A 15,305-nucleotide genomic window follows, 5' to 3' on the forward strand; every position below is an offset into this window, starting at 1 on the left:
TTGTCTGCAGAAAATTGTTCGTTATAAATATGTATTTTCGTGCCAACATTAGATCTGCAGCAACGCATTGCGTTGCGGTCCCCAAACATTTGTGACTGTCAATCCGTATCAGTGTTATGAAAATTCTGGGTATAACAACGTAAAGCAAAGTAATAATAATAATAAGGCAAACAGCCATTCTAACTCATATTCCCATCATCGCAAACTAAATCACTAATTTCGCGTTGAGCTGTTTCAAACCATTACGGAAAGCCTACGTGTGGAATTTTTTTTTTCCATGAAGAGAAAGAATTTTGTGTATCACAGATAATAAACATACTTGTTACAGAAGAAGATGAAGAAAAAAACGTGTGGTGATGAAATTGATGTGGCACTCAGTTTAGTAAGGAAGAGGTTTTAGGACATATTCACTATTGTTAATATAAAATGGACTGAAGAAAAACGCAAGCTACTTTCAGAAAAAGTATATGTTTGTTGGGATTAAAAGACAATATGGGCATAATTTTGTAGCTTTCATATCTTCCAGTAATAGTCCTCAAGTTTCTTGCTTATGGTCTGGATAGGTGAGTCAATATGTATAATGTAAATGTAGGCTCACGGCTCATTTTCTCTGCTTAAGAAAAATTAAATTTGAACCAAGTTCCGCTAAGCCGCACCACGCCACGCCAAACCTATGTAGTAAGTAAGTGAACGAAACCAAACCTAAATTAACGTAACTTGATCATAAGTCATTATGTTAAAAGCTGGCTGTGGCTAACCTAAGAATTGCCTTAAACTTAAGCAAACGAACCTAAATTATTGTTAGCAATAGACTGATGGTAAGTTTTCAGTCAATTCATTCAATGAATCGATTCTTAAGTAACCGATTCTTCGGTACAATCCCTTAAGTGGGTGACTTCGGTGTAGGAAGAGGATTTGAGACCATATGTAATTTAATGATAATTGATTAGTAATGGGGGGCCAGCATTAACGAAGACAAAACAACGTGTCCTGCGGTGCTCTAAATCGCCTTCACTCGCTAACGCTCGCTCGGCAATACTTTCTGAATTAACTGCTATTAACCTTACCTAACCGAATTGAATGAAATATCGCAAAAAAGCCTGTTAAAAACCTGACACCCCCAAGCAAAACAATAGCCATTATTATATTTACTTTTCTCAGGTTAACTTTACAGTGCTCGCTGCAGCTGGTATACTCACTCAGAACCAAGAAATTACACACTATTAATTTTATAAAAATTGTTAAAAAAAAAAGTTTCCTAACCTTACACTAACTCGTTCGTACTCCTACCCTACTTACTGTATTGTGCCCTTTTAAAGTGGCTCTACTTATCGATACAGAGCAGGAGCGTGTGTTGTGAAGTCTGCCCATTCTGTCTTAAGTACTGCTTACAGAGCAAGGTGCTTTTTTCACTCACAAACGGATTCGTACTCGCTTCCAGGGATTGGAGGTCGCGCGAAAGTGCTGGTACGGCTGCCATGCACCAAAGTCACTGGTGAAACTAGGTGGTAGTGCCGAATTCCTTTCTCATCATACTTGCTTCAAAGCGCTTAAACGGAAGAGAATAAAAGCAGGATTTACATTATAATTGATTGGCCATTTCGTTCAAGCAACCGGTTCATCGAAACAGTTCGTTAAATATAACTAGGAACCAGTTCCGTATGAATCGAATTTGTTAGAAATTATGGTGGTTCCAACTGTAAGAATTCTACTATTATTTAAATCATACAATCTTGCAAGTATTGATACTACATATAGAACTAAGCGAACTTCCTATTGTATCAGTTCTAAATGTAACAAAACTTGAGTTTTAGATAATAGAAGAAACTACAGAAAGAACCACCACATTTTCATAAAGAAAGAAAAAGATCATACATGAGGCGGGCAAACCCCTAACTCCTCAATACTATTAAGAAACCGAAAACTAATGTACAGTAGAAACTTCTGAGAACTTTGAAAAGAAACATACCACCGAACAGGGTTGGCTGGTTTAAAGCAAGGTGGTTTAAACCAGGGTTTGCCCAAGTGGGCCCAGCCCGAAAAAAACTCACCGGGTTGGACCCACCTGAAAAAACCCATCTTAAAACGCACCTGGGTTTTTGACTTTTTGGCAAATTTTTACTTTGACTCCAACTGTGACTTCTGTTAAGAATTATACTATAAGTACAAGGGCCACAACGTTACTATACGATGTTAAGAATTATACTATAAGTACAAGGGCCACAATGTTACTATACGAAGTTAAGAATTATACTATAAGTACAAGGGCCACAATGTTACTAAACCTATAAGAACCGATTAAAGTCACAGTTGGAGTCAAAGTAAAGACTTGCCGACTTTTTTGTTAGTGTATTATTGGTACAACTAAGGTGATCACATTGAAAGTTATTTTAAACTTTCTTTGGGCGAATTATATGCTTTCATGTTAAGATGTTAAGATAGACGACAATATTCAACATAAGACGTTTATAAAGCCCTAAATGCACTGAATAAATAAATAAATAAAAAACCTCACCTTAGCTTGAGATAATTGTAGAACAAATTAATGTGCGGATTATGCTTATAGCCTATTTGAAGTAAAGTAAGCGATACTCTTTAGAAAATACTTTCCGTGAATAGTGTGTTTCCTGACTCGGCGCCGCCGAGGGACGTTATCCCTCATACGTTGACGGGTTTAAGGTCATAGGCGTCGGTACTAACAGTAAATATGTAAATACATTAGTAAAACTATTAGTATTATTTCTTACCTTTGATGGTAACAAAAGTATTCAGTAAAATTTGGTTTTCCAACAACAGTTAAATTCAGTCATTTATTGCTAGCCTTCAAATAAGCATTCTGTAGAATCAACACTAGCAATAACGTAAAAATTCTTGTTGAAATTAAGAAGCTTAATGCTCGGAGCTCCGCAGACCACGTAACGCTTACTATTTCAAGCGCTGCATTCAAACTTCAGTATTAATGGAAGTTTCGATGTACAGTAATGCAAGCTGCATTTTCAGGCAAAAACCGTCCTGAATTCCCGCAATTGAACCCACAAAGCATCGAAAGTGAATACTTCAACAATAAATCTATTTATTTTACGCTGGAGGATATTTCATTTCATTTTAGACATTTTGAAACATTTGGTTTATAAAATATGAATTATATGCCTATCTTTGTTAATTGTTTTAAATTAATTTTCGGAAAAGAACGGTCTTGCAACAAGTGCTCGGGTAATTCCCGTAATTGAATGCACAAAGCATCGAAAGTGAACTTCAACAATAAGACCATTTATTTTACGTTGAAAAATATTTAAGACATTTTGATTAATTATGTCTTTGTTTTAAATTAATATAGCTACTTGGTATTCATGTTTGGCGAACGTCACTGAGGCTCCTAGGATGACTCGATCTACATTTGTTAGTTTGTCTGCCTTTACCACACAGTGTTCAACTTTCGGTCTTTTAAATTTTCAGGATACAAACCAGAGACACTCTAAATTTTCTGTTTAGATTTTGGCAGCATACCAACGTAAAATTACAAAATGGCGCGCTTTTTTTATTTTTTTAAATAGCTGATATCCACTGGCGAAAATCCTGGGGGGATGATGGGGACATATCCCCTACAATCTTGGAACTGTCCCCCTCAATAATCCGATTAGAAATGTGTCTTTTAGGAAGAAATGTGATGATTTGTGTCCAACTGTCACAAAGGAAAGTGGGATGAAATTGATACCTCCCAGAATAAGCCTCAAATCTGACCGCCTCCCAATGTTGAAGACAACTCTGCTCCCCTACCCATGTTGTCCCGGAGTCCCACACAGGGGACATAAAATATGACTATATTGTTATTGCTTTACAACTTTAAAATCAGACTGGCAACATTGAAAACTGTTTACAGGGAATGATCATATTTGGATCATCCCTTGTAAACAGTTTTCAATGTTGCCGGTCGGATTTTAAAGTTATAAAGCAATAATAATGTCGTCATATTTTATGCCCCCTGTGGAGGACGCCGGGACCGACATGGGTAATCCTCCTCAGCATTGTTTTTCGCCTTCATAAATATTTTGTACATCGCATATATATATATACCGTCTTACCCGTCCCCCCAATGTTGAAGACAAATTTGCGCCGTTGCTGATATCCACGCTACAAAGGGCAATTCTAGGTATTTCAAGTTGAAATTTTCAAAGTAGAAGCATGATAGACTAAATTAGCTGTATATATTTTGGCGGCATAAAATTTCAAAATGGTGTCCATTTTTCAAAATAGCGGGTATCCATGCTACAAGGTGCAATTTTCGGACTTTTTAAGTTGATATTTTGAGGGTAGAAGCACAAGACATTCTAAATTTGTTGTATAGATTTTTTCGGCGATCCAATATAAAATTTCAAAATGGCGGCATTTTTTCAAAACAGCAGTGAATAGAAAGTTGTTGCAAGTTGTGACAATGACACTCATGAAATGTAAATCATATTTTAACATTTTTACCCCGAAGAGATTGAAATATTTCGAAAAAACCCGAAAATACCCGAAAAAACCCACATGGGCCCAGGTGGGTTGGGTTTTTTCAAAAATACCCGGGTTTTTTCAAACCCTGGTTTAAACCAAGGTTTAAACCAGCTGGTTTTTCAAAAAAACCAACTGGTTTAAACCAAAAAACAAAAAAATGTTCGTAAAAGTGTAAGTGTTTGTAAAATCTTGATGAACACACATTTGTGGATTATCACGTTTCACTCCCGTATATTATTCGTGTTATATTCAGACCTAAATTCCCCATTCATTACTCAAAAAGATTCTACTACAAACGCAACTTTTTTTTATAAGTTTATAAACGTTTATTTTGTGATTTTTTGTAGTTGTTATTGTTATGTAATTGCAATCGAAGAAAAATTTTAAATATTGTTTCGTTTCAATGTTTACTATTGATAAAATACATCGAAAATGCCGTACTTTTGTGTGTGTGTGGGGGGGGGGGAAGGTCATACAGGCCCCACGAGAGGCATTTAGTGAAATAAGTATCTTTGGTATCTATTTATGTATAAATGAGTCTGAGCCAAAGTGGACTCAAATAATTCGTATCTTTATTCACTTTTCTTATTGATATGCAGATTAAGACAGTGTATTTCTTTAATTTGGACCAATAAAAGTCGTTGTTAACTAACTTGAACTAAATTAGTTCTTCTGTACTCCGTAGTACTTTGAAATTGTTCATATGTAATTCTGTGTAATGGTTTCACTTGTGCAACTGTTTATCTTTTTGTCCTTCTGAAATGACTCTTGACAGTTATATTAAGAAGCATGTAAAGATCAGTACAACGTATTTTTATCAGGATTCCTTCGTGAGTGAGTCGCCAGACATATCGCATTTGTGGCCAATTAGTCCTGGTTCCGAGTTCAAATGGAGGACAATTTCTCTCGGATGTAACTCGAGAAGCGGTTTTTATTCCGCTTTAAGCTTATGTGACCCCTTCCAGCATAACCCGGTTGTTGCATAATAACATTAAGGCGAAACAAACTTATTTCTGCCCATATATGATATGAATATATGTGTACACGGTCTCTTCCAGGAATGAGAAAATCTCGAAAATAAATAAAAAATCCTGAATTGGATTACCACTTCGTTAAAGATTCTTAAAATCCAATAAAACAGAGTGATGAGTATTTTTAAATATTATACACTATGATAATTTATACATTTTGAAGAGGTAATAAAGAAAAAAACTAAGTTCTGTAATACTGCTCAAAATTAGTTTTGTTCCAACGAAATAACACGCAACTGATTCGGTTCTAGAAAATGACATTTAGGTTCTTGCTTAAGCAGTAAACCAGCAGTAAGATTCCGTATTATTACAACCTCTATATGTATCACTGTTCACATTGCTATTTAACAAATTAGTTTATTCGAAATCATAAGCTCAAGTTAGGATAACAATTTTATTATCTTAGGTCGGTTTATCATTACAAAACGGAGACAAGTAAAAAAAAATCCAGTTTGATTAATAATTTAAGACAATTGTATTTCATAACAATTCAATAAAGTTGCATATTGATACTTCAATTGATATATTTAATAATCAAAAGACAGTTTCAGCGAATCGATACGTTAGTCACAACATATCAGGCAAGGAGTGATATTGAGTAGCCAACTACGGAACTTTACAATAATTGCTCTTCGACTAAATTCGTATCATGACTGGTTTTATAAACAAGAAAAAAAGAAAAAGAAGAAAAAAATCTACCAAATACTGATCCATCCCCTTTTTAATTATCTAAAAAAAATTATTGAACGTTCCATTTTTGAAAACATAATTATCTCTAACTGTTACTCATATTCTACAATGTCCTCCAATCTGTGTTGCTACTGTATAACTCCAACTGAGTTCTAAAACTGTAGCATATATCAGATATGGCTTAAGCATTTAGCCCGCCCTCGCGTATGAAAATACAAGAATTTTGGATTAAAGATCTTGGTGAGTAACAACAATACATTTTTTTTTCAAACTAATAAAGTGTGTAATACAAATCCCCCCTTTTTCTATTCAACTATTTAATGTGATTTTGAAGTGTACTGGTAATGTTTCATTATTATTATCGTAATTATATTTGTATTACCGTAATGCAGTTCTTCGTCAGCACCGTGCACATTGTGACACCGGTTAATTTATTTATACATAATTATATTTCGCCTAACAATATAGGTTTTACAAGTCAAACGTGTGCTCAGATATAGAATAATAGCCTAAATCTATATAATTACGAAATATCAGAGGAAACAAAAGTTTGCCAAGGTGTGCCAAACCGACCTAACAACAACTAAGCTATGTAACTAACACAAACACACGAATATAACAATAATAAAACAAAATGGCACAAATACACAATACGGGAGCCCTCAAACATGTAACAAGATTAATATGCATATCGGTATTAATGTAATGTAATTGTTACCGGTAAACCGGTACGTTACATATAGAGCAAATTATTTAAACCATAAAAACCTGGTTTAAACCAAAAAACCGTTTTTTTTTTCTTTCTTAATAAAAACCATGGTTTTTGCCAACCCTGCCACCGAACGAAAACAAATATTTTACAACTAAGGTAAAAATAAATAAATACCTGAGGTTTTGATGCGGTGTATCCAATCCTACAGCATGCTTCATGAATAAAAATTACTTTTTCGAATGCTGTAACAGCTCTTCAAATCGCATGAAAGATTCTCAATAATTTGTGCATATGCTCCACTTACAGGATTTCCACAATGATAGGAATGGTTAACAGTTAAATGCTTCCACTGACCACTATCTAATGACAAATAACCTTTCCAACAAATAGTAATAATGGTTGAATTTACATTAATATACCTCGAAATTATATCTCATAATTTTTTGAATTCCTCTCATTATCCAGACACTCACTCACAAATATATTCAAATTCCGCCAACATTTGACATGACCACCATAACACAATACGAACCAATCACCTGCATGGCATCACATGAAAGGCTGGAGACGATGGCATATTACGTCATAAAAAGGCATCAACAGTGCGACATCGTGTACTACGTGACTTGATACTAGGAAACAACGTACGTAGTGGAACAGATAAGTTCTCAAAACCGGAATCAAAAGAACAAACGACTGAATCGAAAAAATGAATGAAGTGGCCAAAGTAAAGACTTGCCATTTTAAGAATATGTGGTTCCAGATTCTATACTGACCCAACGATTTCCAATAGGAGTCCACATATTTGTAAAATTTGTAGGGATGGCATTTAATCCATCGGTGGCTCTGGATCCAGTACTATGACTTATAGTAAGTGGCATGTAGTATCCTTTTCTCCGTAGTTAACCTACTGAACCGTAAGCACTATCAAATGAGCCAGAGTCACAACTAAGGGATTTGGAGGAAAAGCTAAATAATACTCATTTATAGGAGCACTGTGCTAGTAATCCAAATATGTGGGGTACTTAACTTATGCGTATGTACAGTCATATCCGAAATGGTTGTCGCATGTCTATAAATATGTTGTAGGAATATAATTTGATAACGAATTTTCCCGGTATTTCTTATAATGTTAGTATGCGTATAATCGGCAAAGAAATGTATGTGGCAAATTTCATGTCAAAAGAGCAGTAAATAAGAACAATAAAACGAAAATAAAACTTTCTTGTCCATTTAACAACATTTTCTTTTACTTATTCTAATTTTCATATTTATTATTCTTTTCTTATGAAATTTACCACATAATATACATTTCCTGATTATACACATAGTAACAGTATTAAAAGTACCCTGCAAAATCATTATGAAATTATATTCTTACAAGAAGACAGTTATAGATATGCGACAATCATTTCGGACATGACTGTACATAGTAGTTTTAGTTCATTACTATTCAAATAACTCACAAATAAATAAATATTTCAAAACAAAATTGTAATTAACTTATAATATTTATCAAGGTGGAAAGTATTGTCATAGACTGTTCCACTCACGAGGGGAAAAGAGACTTTGGTAAATGAACTTCGGCACAATTTTTCACGAGGTGGTAGTGCACCATACATCTATATTTTATATCATAAGTCTAAAATATGTACTCATTTCATATTTGTGAATGCCGTGTAATGATTCTGTACTTGGGAAATTTCAACCAACACAAACAGTAAATTACACGCATTAAAATCATTCTCCCAAAACTCAATTCTTTCATTTCACCATAAACAGAATGTTCATAAATATTTATATAAAAATTTCTTAAAAAAAAAAAAAAAAAATTATGACTACGATACGTGTTATGAATGGATTTTTTTTTTCATCAAGGAATGATTAAGTTCTTTATGGGAAGGCAGTGGGTTAACTCATGATGTGCAACCATAGAAGTGTCCAAGAAGTGAGTGAATGTGCAGTGCGAAGATGTATTGTGTACATACTGCAGTAGTGAGTAATTGCGGAACTTACTCAAGTATCAGGACAATATGTTCCATAGAAAATATTAAAGTACGTTTTATGTTTGTTTCTTTCCTGTTTCCATTTTTAATTCCGCACATCGAATGTACAAAGTCCTGCAGAAGTGCCAGTCTAAAAAGTATGATTGAGCAATACCTTCAGCTTCCCTCTGCCCGATGCCTTTCGTGCACGGTACTCCTACTTGCGCTGCCTCTAACCCGTGGTTAGAGATAAGAATCCCTTGAGTGAACGTAGTATAGAAGAGACAGAAAAAAAAAAAAAAAAAATGATTTTGTACGCAGTCGTGAATAAGTTTTAGCGAATAGAGCACACTATATAAATATGAGTTCCCATAACGGTTAAATCCTCCTAAAGTGAATATATAGCCACGAATGCAAGTCAGCTCATAAAAAAGGGTTCTTAAATATACAAAAGAATAAAAGTAGTGGATTCGTAAATAATGCGTTTAATCCAACTTCAGCTACTCAACTGACTCCACGCCAATGTACAATTCAAGTCCCCTCCTGACAAATCATAAGCAACTAACATCTCTTTGATTTTAAATGGAGCCCATAATTCCATAATCGATGAACAACTACAGTGACATTACGAGTGAAATAGATTCAATTTTAACAAAGGAATCAAATGAACCGTACAACCGAATCATTTAGTAACGAGTTACCTAAAGTCAAGACTTTCATTCCTTATCTGTACCCGAGGTTAAATAAGATTGGGCCTAAGCCTGAAATGGGATCCAGACCACTACGGATTTTGTATCCAAGACACCGAGAGTTAAACGTAAAAGTACTTGAGTTAGCCACTTGATCAAAAGGGGGTACTAATAGTTTTGTATTGGAACTTACAGCTGGTGGAAGACGCTGGAGACAAAAAATCTTCGCTTTGATTGTTTGTGTGGTAGATATAGGGTATGTGCTAATAGGTGCTATGGGTACATATCAATGAATTATATAAGATACAGATGTAAAGTAGTTAGAAGGTACAAAATGTTACCATATACTCCCGACTTCCGTTCGTGTTTAAGTGATTATCCTCACAATATTTCGATCTTCTCTGGAATCATCCTCAAGCACAAACGTAATCTATTCTTTTGATTACATTATTTATAACTTTAAAACCTACACTTAGAAATAACGGCACCAAGTGTTCCGTGGTATACTTCGGTAATATCTCTTTACCATTCCTGAATTTTTATGCAAACAAACTACGAGTACCATAAAAAAGTTCCCGGAATGCTGTTGTAGTTTTGGCAATCAAAATGACTCTCGTACAGCACAGTTCTTAGGTTGCCTAGTTATGAAATTGACAAGTGTGAACACGTTATAACAGACAATGTACGAGTGATGTAGCTGTAGCTGTAGCTGAACGGAGGAGTATGTAGTGATAAGTTGGTGCAATTTCACAGATCGAGCAACGCACAAACATCAAGTTCATGCGTAAATTGGGGAGAATCTGCTTCAGAGACTTTGATAGCCTTCAAAACAGTTTAGCACCATCGGATGTTTGCCTCTTACCAAAGCTATAAATGGCAGTTTTCCGTTTCGCCAATGTAGAAGAGATCAAAACTAGCGCGACGGTTGAAATGGCTTGATTATTGAAATGGATATCCAAACCTTTAACAATGGAACTGTTTCAACAATGAAGAAAATTCTAAATAAAAAAAATCGGCACGGATTGTTGCCTTCGGTAGGTTATAAAGTTCCTTCTCAAAATTTGAAGTCTCTAGGTTGAATTTTATAAGAGAAATTGTAAATTTTCGTGAAACGTAAAAAATACATGGGGGAGATTCGAAGACTGTAGTGACATCTATCGGCAAATCTTGTCCCTTTAAACCAACCTTAAGAAGGTACCAAAAGAGGCCTTTCGCCGGCGTTTCTACCAATCGCAGGAGCGATGGAATAAGTGTGTGTGTTTGTGTGTTCCGAAGGAGTCAACTTTGAAGGCGATTACGTAAATGTGTACTTATATTATAGTAATAAAGAGCTACAACAATTTTTCACTGCTTCTCTTATTGCCTTAACTTTTGTAGCTTCTTGTAGCTTCACCATTGTTGTTGCTTAAATCTGTTTACGTGTTTACAAAATAATGGAATATTTACCCTTTGTGCATTGAGAGCTCTGAAAATATCAATGAGTACCGGTAATTGTTATGTTTGAAACCTCCTGTAAACAATATTGACATTTGATCACTTACCCCTTTGTTCCTGTAATTAAGTAATACCTGTAATTGTATATGAAAATATTTATCCTCGCCTTTTTGTTCTTTTTCAGAATGATGTGATACAGTGTGACGTGGCTTGCACAATGATTGTTTATGCAATGATCGTTCGAACCAAAGACGGAATGGCGCTTTCTGCCACCACCGACTTTAATGATGAAGTGAATAAAAATATAAAAGACAGCAAACGGTATCTGAAGGTTATAGCAAAGAAGACTGCCCAGTATCCGGATAGATGCACTGTCAGGTTACATTCATACGTGGTACAGTGAGTACATTTTCAAATGTTAGATCTTTAGCCATCAGCAGATTGCAATATAGATAGAGTAGACATTTTCATAATATGAGCAGGGCGTGGTGGAAGGGGACTACTGATGTTTAGTATTCAAATATTATAGAGGCAGTAGCGAATGTCCCCACGTGTTACCGCTGGCATTATGCAATAATTATGCCTGTTGTACCGTATGGTTGCGAAACCTGCTAACTTACATTGAGGGAAGCAGGAGCGCATCCAAGGGGAAGGCTATAGCGGCTATAGCTTCCTCCCCCCCCCCCCGTTGACGCTCAGGTATACACTGGATAAAAGCGGCAAACTATTGTTTAGCCCCCTTCCTTGATCATATCCTGGATCCGTGTTATAACGACTCACCAAGGGTAGTCGTCAACCTGGTCCGTCTAAGTAAGATATACAAATATTGAGTGGTAGTATTAATTTGCATGTAAAAATTATCTTTGATAATTATATAGCATTATTCTCACCTTTTCTGTTAAAATGATAACGTCGATGAACGTTACTAAAATGATTTATTAGCTGATATACTTTATAATATATTTTCCTTCAAACTGTCAAGCACACAAACTTGCTGACTAGGTATCCATAATAATATTTTTACATAGTAACAACTATCCCATAATAATAATTTACATATCTCAAAAACATTCTTCTTTTGTTATTATCAAATTAACATACTATTAAGTATAGTGCACATGTATTAACACTTTCTGCCCAAGGTACAGGTAATTATTAATCTATCCAAAGTATTTTGTTATATAAAATGTCGCCCGACAATTGGACTGAATATAAAAGTCATGAGTGAGCTTGGCTTTTATCTTCAAGAACCACTGGTCCGTTTACAATAGTGCTCTTACTTTATATATGTTCTTCATATTTTGATCACACCTCGTATATATCTTTATTACATTTCATATATATATATATATATATATATATATATATATATATATATATATATATATATATATATATATATATATATATATATATATATTTATAACAAATCGTATACTTCAATAATACTTATTTTTTATTACATTAATTATATTTATTTCATAATTATCAAAAACATCGTCGCTTATTAGTATAATTAACGAGGGTGAAACACAAATTACTATGATTAATAGTTTTGATTATTATTAAAACAGTGTTGTTATAAATAAATGTTTAATCTTTCAGGGCGCATTAAATAACAAATAAGTTAGATGTTGCATTTTAATGTATACATCGTGGCACTAAGAGGTCATAATAAAGAAGAATCTTGTTTGGATAATATATAGGATAGCTCATAAAAACAGTCGTCGAATAATTAATTTTATAGAATAGATCTTCTTTTTAACATAATCTTTGACAGTTAAATTTTCAACACAAAATCAATCTAATACAAATAACCTTCGCTTTTAATCATTTATGAATCGAATTATAATTCTTTCACGTTAATAAGAAAGAATTCAAATCATTGAAAACTTATCGTTGATTAATGAAAATCAAAAAAAATATAACTGAACAAAAATCAAAAATTAAACAGAACCTACGTTTGAATAACCAAAAAGGAAGAAAATAAGTCTATTTTTACATAAACAGAAAACACCCTTCTGGTATAATATATATATTTTTTTTCTTTCAGTCTTCTTCATTCCTATTTATTTGAGCAAGAATGTCAGGCGCAACTAACTCTTTCACTAGATGCATCCATTTTTCCTTTGTATACTGAGTAGGCTTCCACACCTTTAACTCATCTATATTACGAAGTCCAATTGACATACCTGTTTTAGCGTTCAACAATTCGAAAACTTTAGGATTTATTTCCTTAAAACATAAATAAGGACCTGAGAAAATGTCACAAAATTTATAAATCTTCTTTAACAACATATTACTTTGTGGATGTTGTTTAACAAAAATTAAGTCATTGACCTTGATCCGACATTTTCCTTCTTGCAAAGACTCTACTTGTGAATTACGTTTCAAAAATTTGTTATGTCTTCGGATTTTTACCATATTCACTAAACTGGAAGAATCCATAATTGTCGAATCTTCTAATTTGACATCAAAATGTTGTTCCACAGGGAAAACCAAATCAGAACCATTATGCACATTAGCAGGAGACACACCTAAAGTGTCTGATATAGAATGATTCAAAAGGTATGTGATTTGACTGACATGTTTAATCCATTCGGCATGTTTATCTTTACAAAAATGTCGAAACAACATACCAAAATTGCGATGTACATTTTCTACAACAGAGCTACTACGGAGTTACAAAATGAATTTTAATGTTAGCCTTGTTCATGGCTTTGAGGAACACATCACTTTTAAATTGTGAACCGTTATCGCATAATATATGTTCGATAGGGCCACAATGAGGAATGTATACATTCATAATTTTATTTACGATAGCAGCGGAAGTTGCTCTACGCAAGGGATAGGCTACTACATATCGTGAAAAGATATCCATGGTTGTTAACAAATAAGTTTCTCCAGTAGCTGCTCTTGGTAACGGTCCATATAAATCGATCGACAGAAATGAATGTGGTCTCTCAGGCGTTATTGAGAGCATTGGTTTTTGTATAGCTTGGTAATTGTGTTTAATTCGCATACACTCAATGCAATCATTGATATAATTTTTGATTTGAGCTCTCATTCCCTTCCAGTAAAAGGATTTATTAACCAAGGCACATACCTTTAGGTACCCAAAATGTCCGAAATCATCATGGTAGGCCTTTAATATGCGTGCTGTTAACGTAGGTGGAACGCAAATTTTGTTCCTAGATTTGAATTTAAAATCTTTAATGAGTGAAATTCCATTAGATAATTTAAATCTGAGATTCCATTGTTTGGGACAATTACATCCTTCACCGCATGAAGATAAATGTTTCATGATTTGTTTATATTCATGATGCTTCATTTGATGTTCTCGTAAATCTTCTATTGAAATGGTAGCTATTTCATCCTGTAAGATCTTAAATTCGTTAATGGACAAAATATGTTGTTCTTCTCCAGGAAACAGACGTGATAATGTATCTACGGGTCCATTATCTACCCCTTTAATGTGTTGTACTTCGAAATCATAAGCTTGAAGATCTAACGACCAGCGAAGTAATCTGTTATTATATCCCTGTACGCTGTTAAGGTATCGCAATGAATTATGGTCGGTAAGTACTATGAAATGACATCCGCTAAGATATGGAGCAAATTTTTGTATTGCAAAACGTACAGCCAAAAGTTCGATCTCTGTTGTGGTGTACCCCTTTTCCGCTTTCTTTAAAGTACGGCTAGCACAATAAATAACAGCCGGTTCCTGAATAGTTGGGTTAGGTTGCCAGAGTACTGCAGAGATTCCAAGTTGAGAACCGTCACACTGAACATAGAAAGGAACGTCGTATCTGGGATGGTTCAAATGGATATTTTGCTTCACGCATTCCTTCAACTTATTGAAACTGTGTTCTTGGATCGGACCCCATTGCCATGGTACTCCTTTCTTTATGATCATAAATAAAGGCTGGGCTATCTCAGCAAATCGCGGGATGGCTTTGCGAAACCAATTGAAGAGCCCTAATATTTGTCGTGTCTGTTTCACATTTACTGGAGCAGGCAGATCTTCTATGGCTTGTACTTTAGATGGACTAAATTGTAAACCAGAGGCATCAATTTGGTACCCAAGAAATTCTATAGAGTTCTGCAGAAATTTGGATTTCTGTAGATTGATAGTAAGGCCCGAACTTTCCAATCTGTCTAAAACGATGTCTAAGTACTTCAAGTATTCATGTGGATTTTTTCCCATGATTAAGATGTCATCAGCATAAGTTATCACGTTGCTACGTAAGTCTTGACCTAGAACTTTGTT

The 15,305-nt window shown here is 34.5% G+C and overlaps 1 protein-coding gene across 2 annotated transcripts in view; it reads left to right on the forward strand.

The window, feature by feature from the left end:
• Window positions 1-332: 332 nt before the first annotated feature.
• LOC145672032 (vesicle-trafficking protein SEC22a-like) overlaps window positions 333-15,305 on the forward strand; it is a 38,980-nt gene continuing 24,007 nt past the window's right edge. The window contains exons 1-2 of one of the 2 annotated variants that reach the window (XM_081741229.1): window positions 333-563; window positions 11,220-11,434. In XM_081741229.1, the coding sequence (XP_081597355.1) occupies window positions 11,253-11,434 (182 nt within the window). In that variant the 5' untranslated portion in view covers window positions 333-563; window positions 11,220-11,252. The remainder of the gene's footprint in view (window positions 564-11,219; window positions 11,435-15,305) is intronic. The other variant, XM_081741227.1, reaches the window with a different exon arrangement.

This window comes from Thermobia domestica, chromosome 15 (assembly GCF_964235325.1).
Source record: "Thermobia domestica chromosome 15, izTheDome1.hap1.1, whole genome shotgun sequence".
Taxonomy (NCBI): Eukaryota; Metazoa; Arthropoda; class Insecta; order Zygentoma; family Lepismatidae; genus Thermobia; species Thermobia domestica.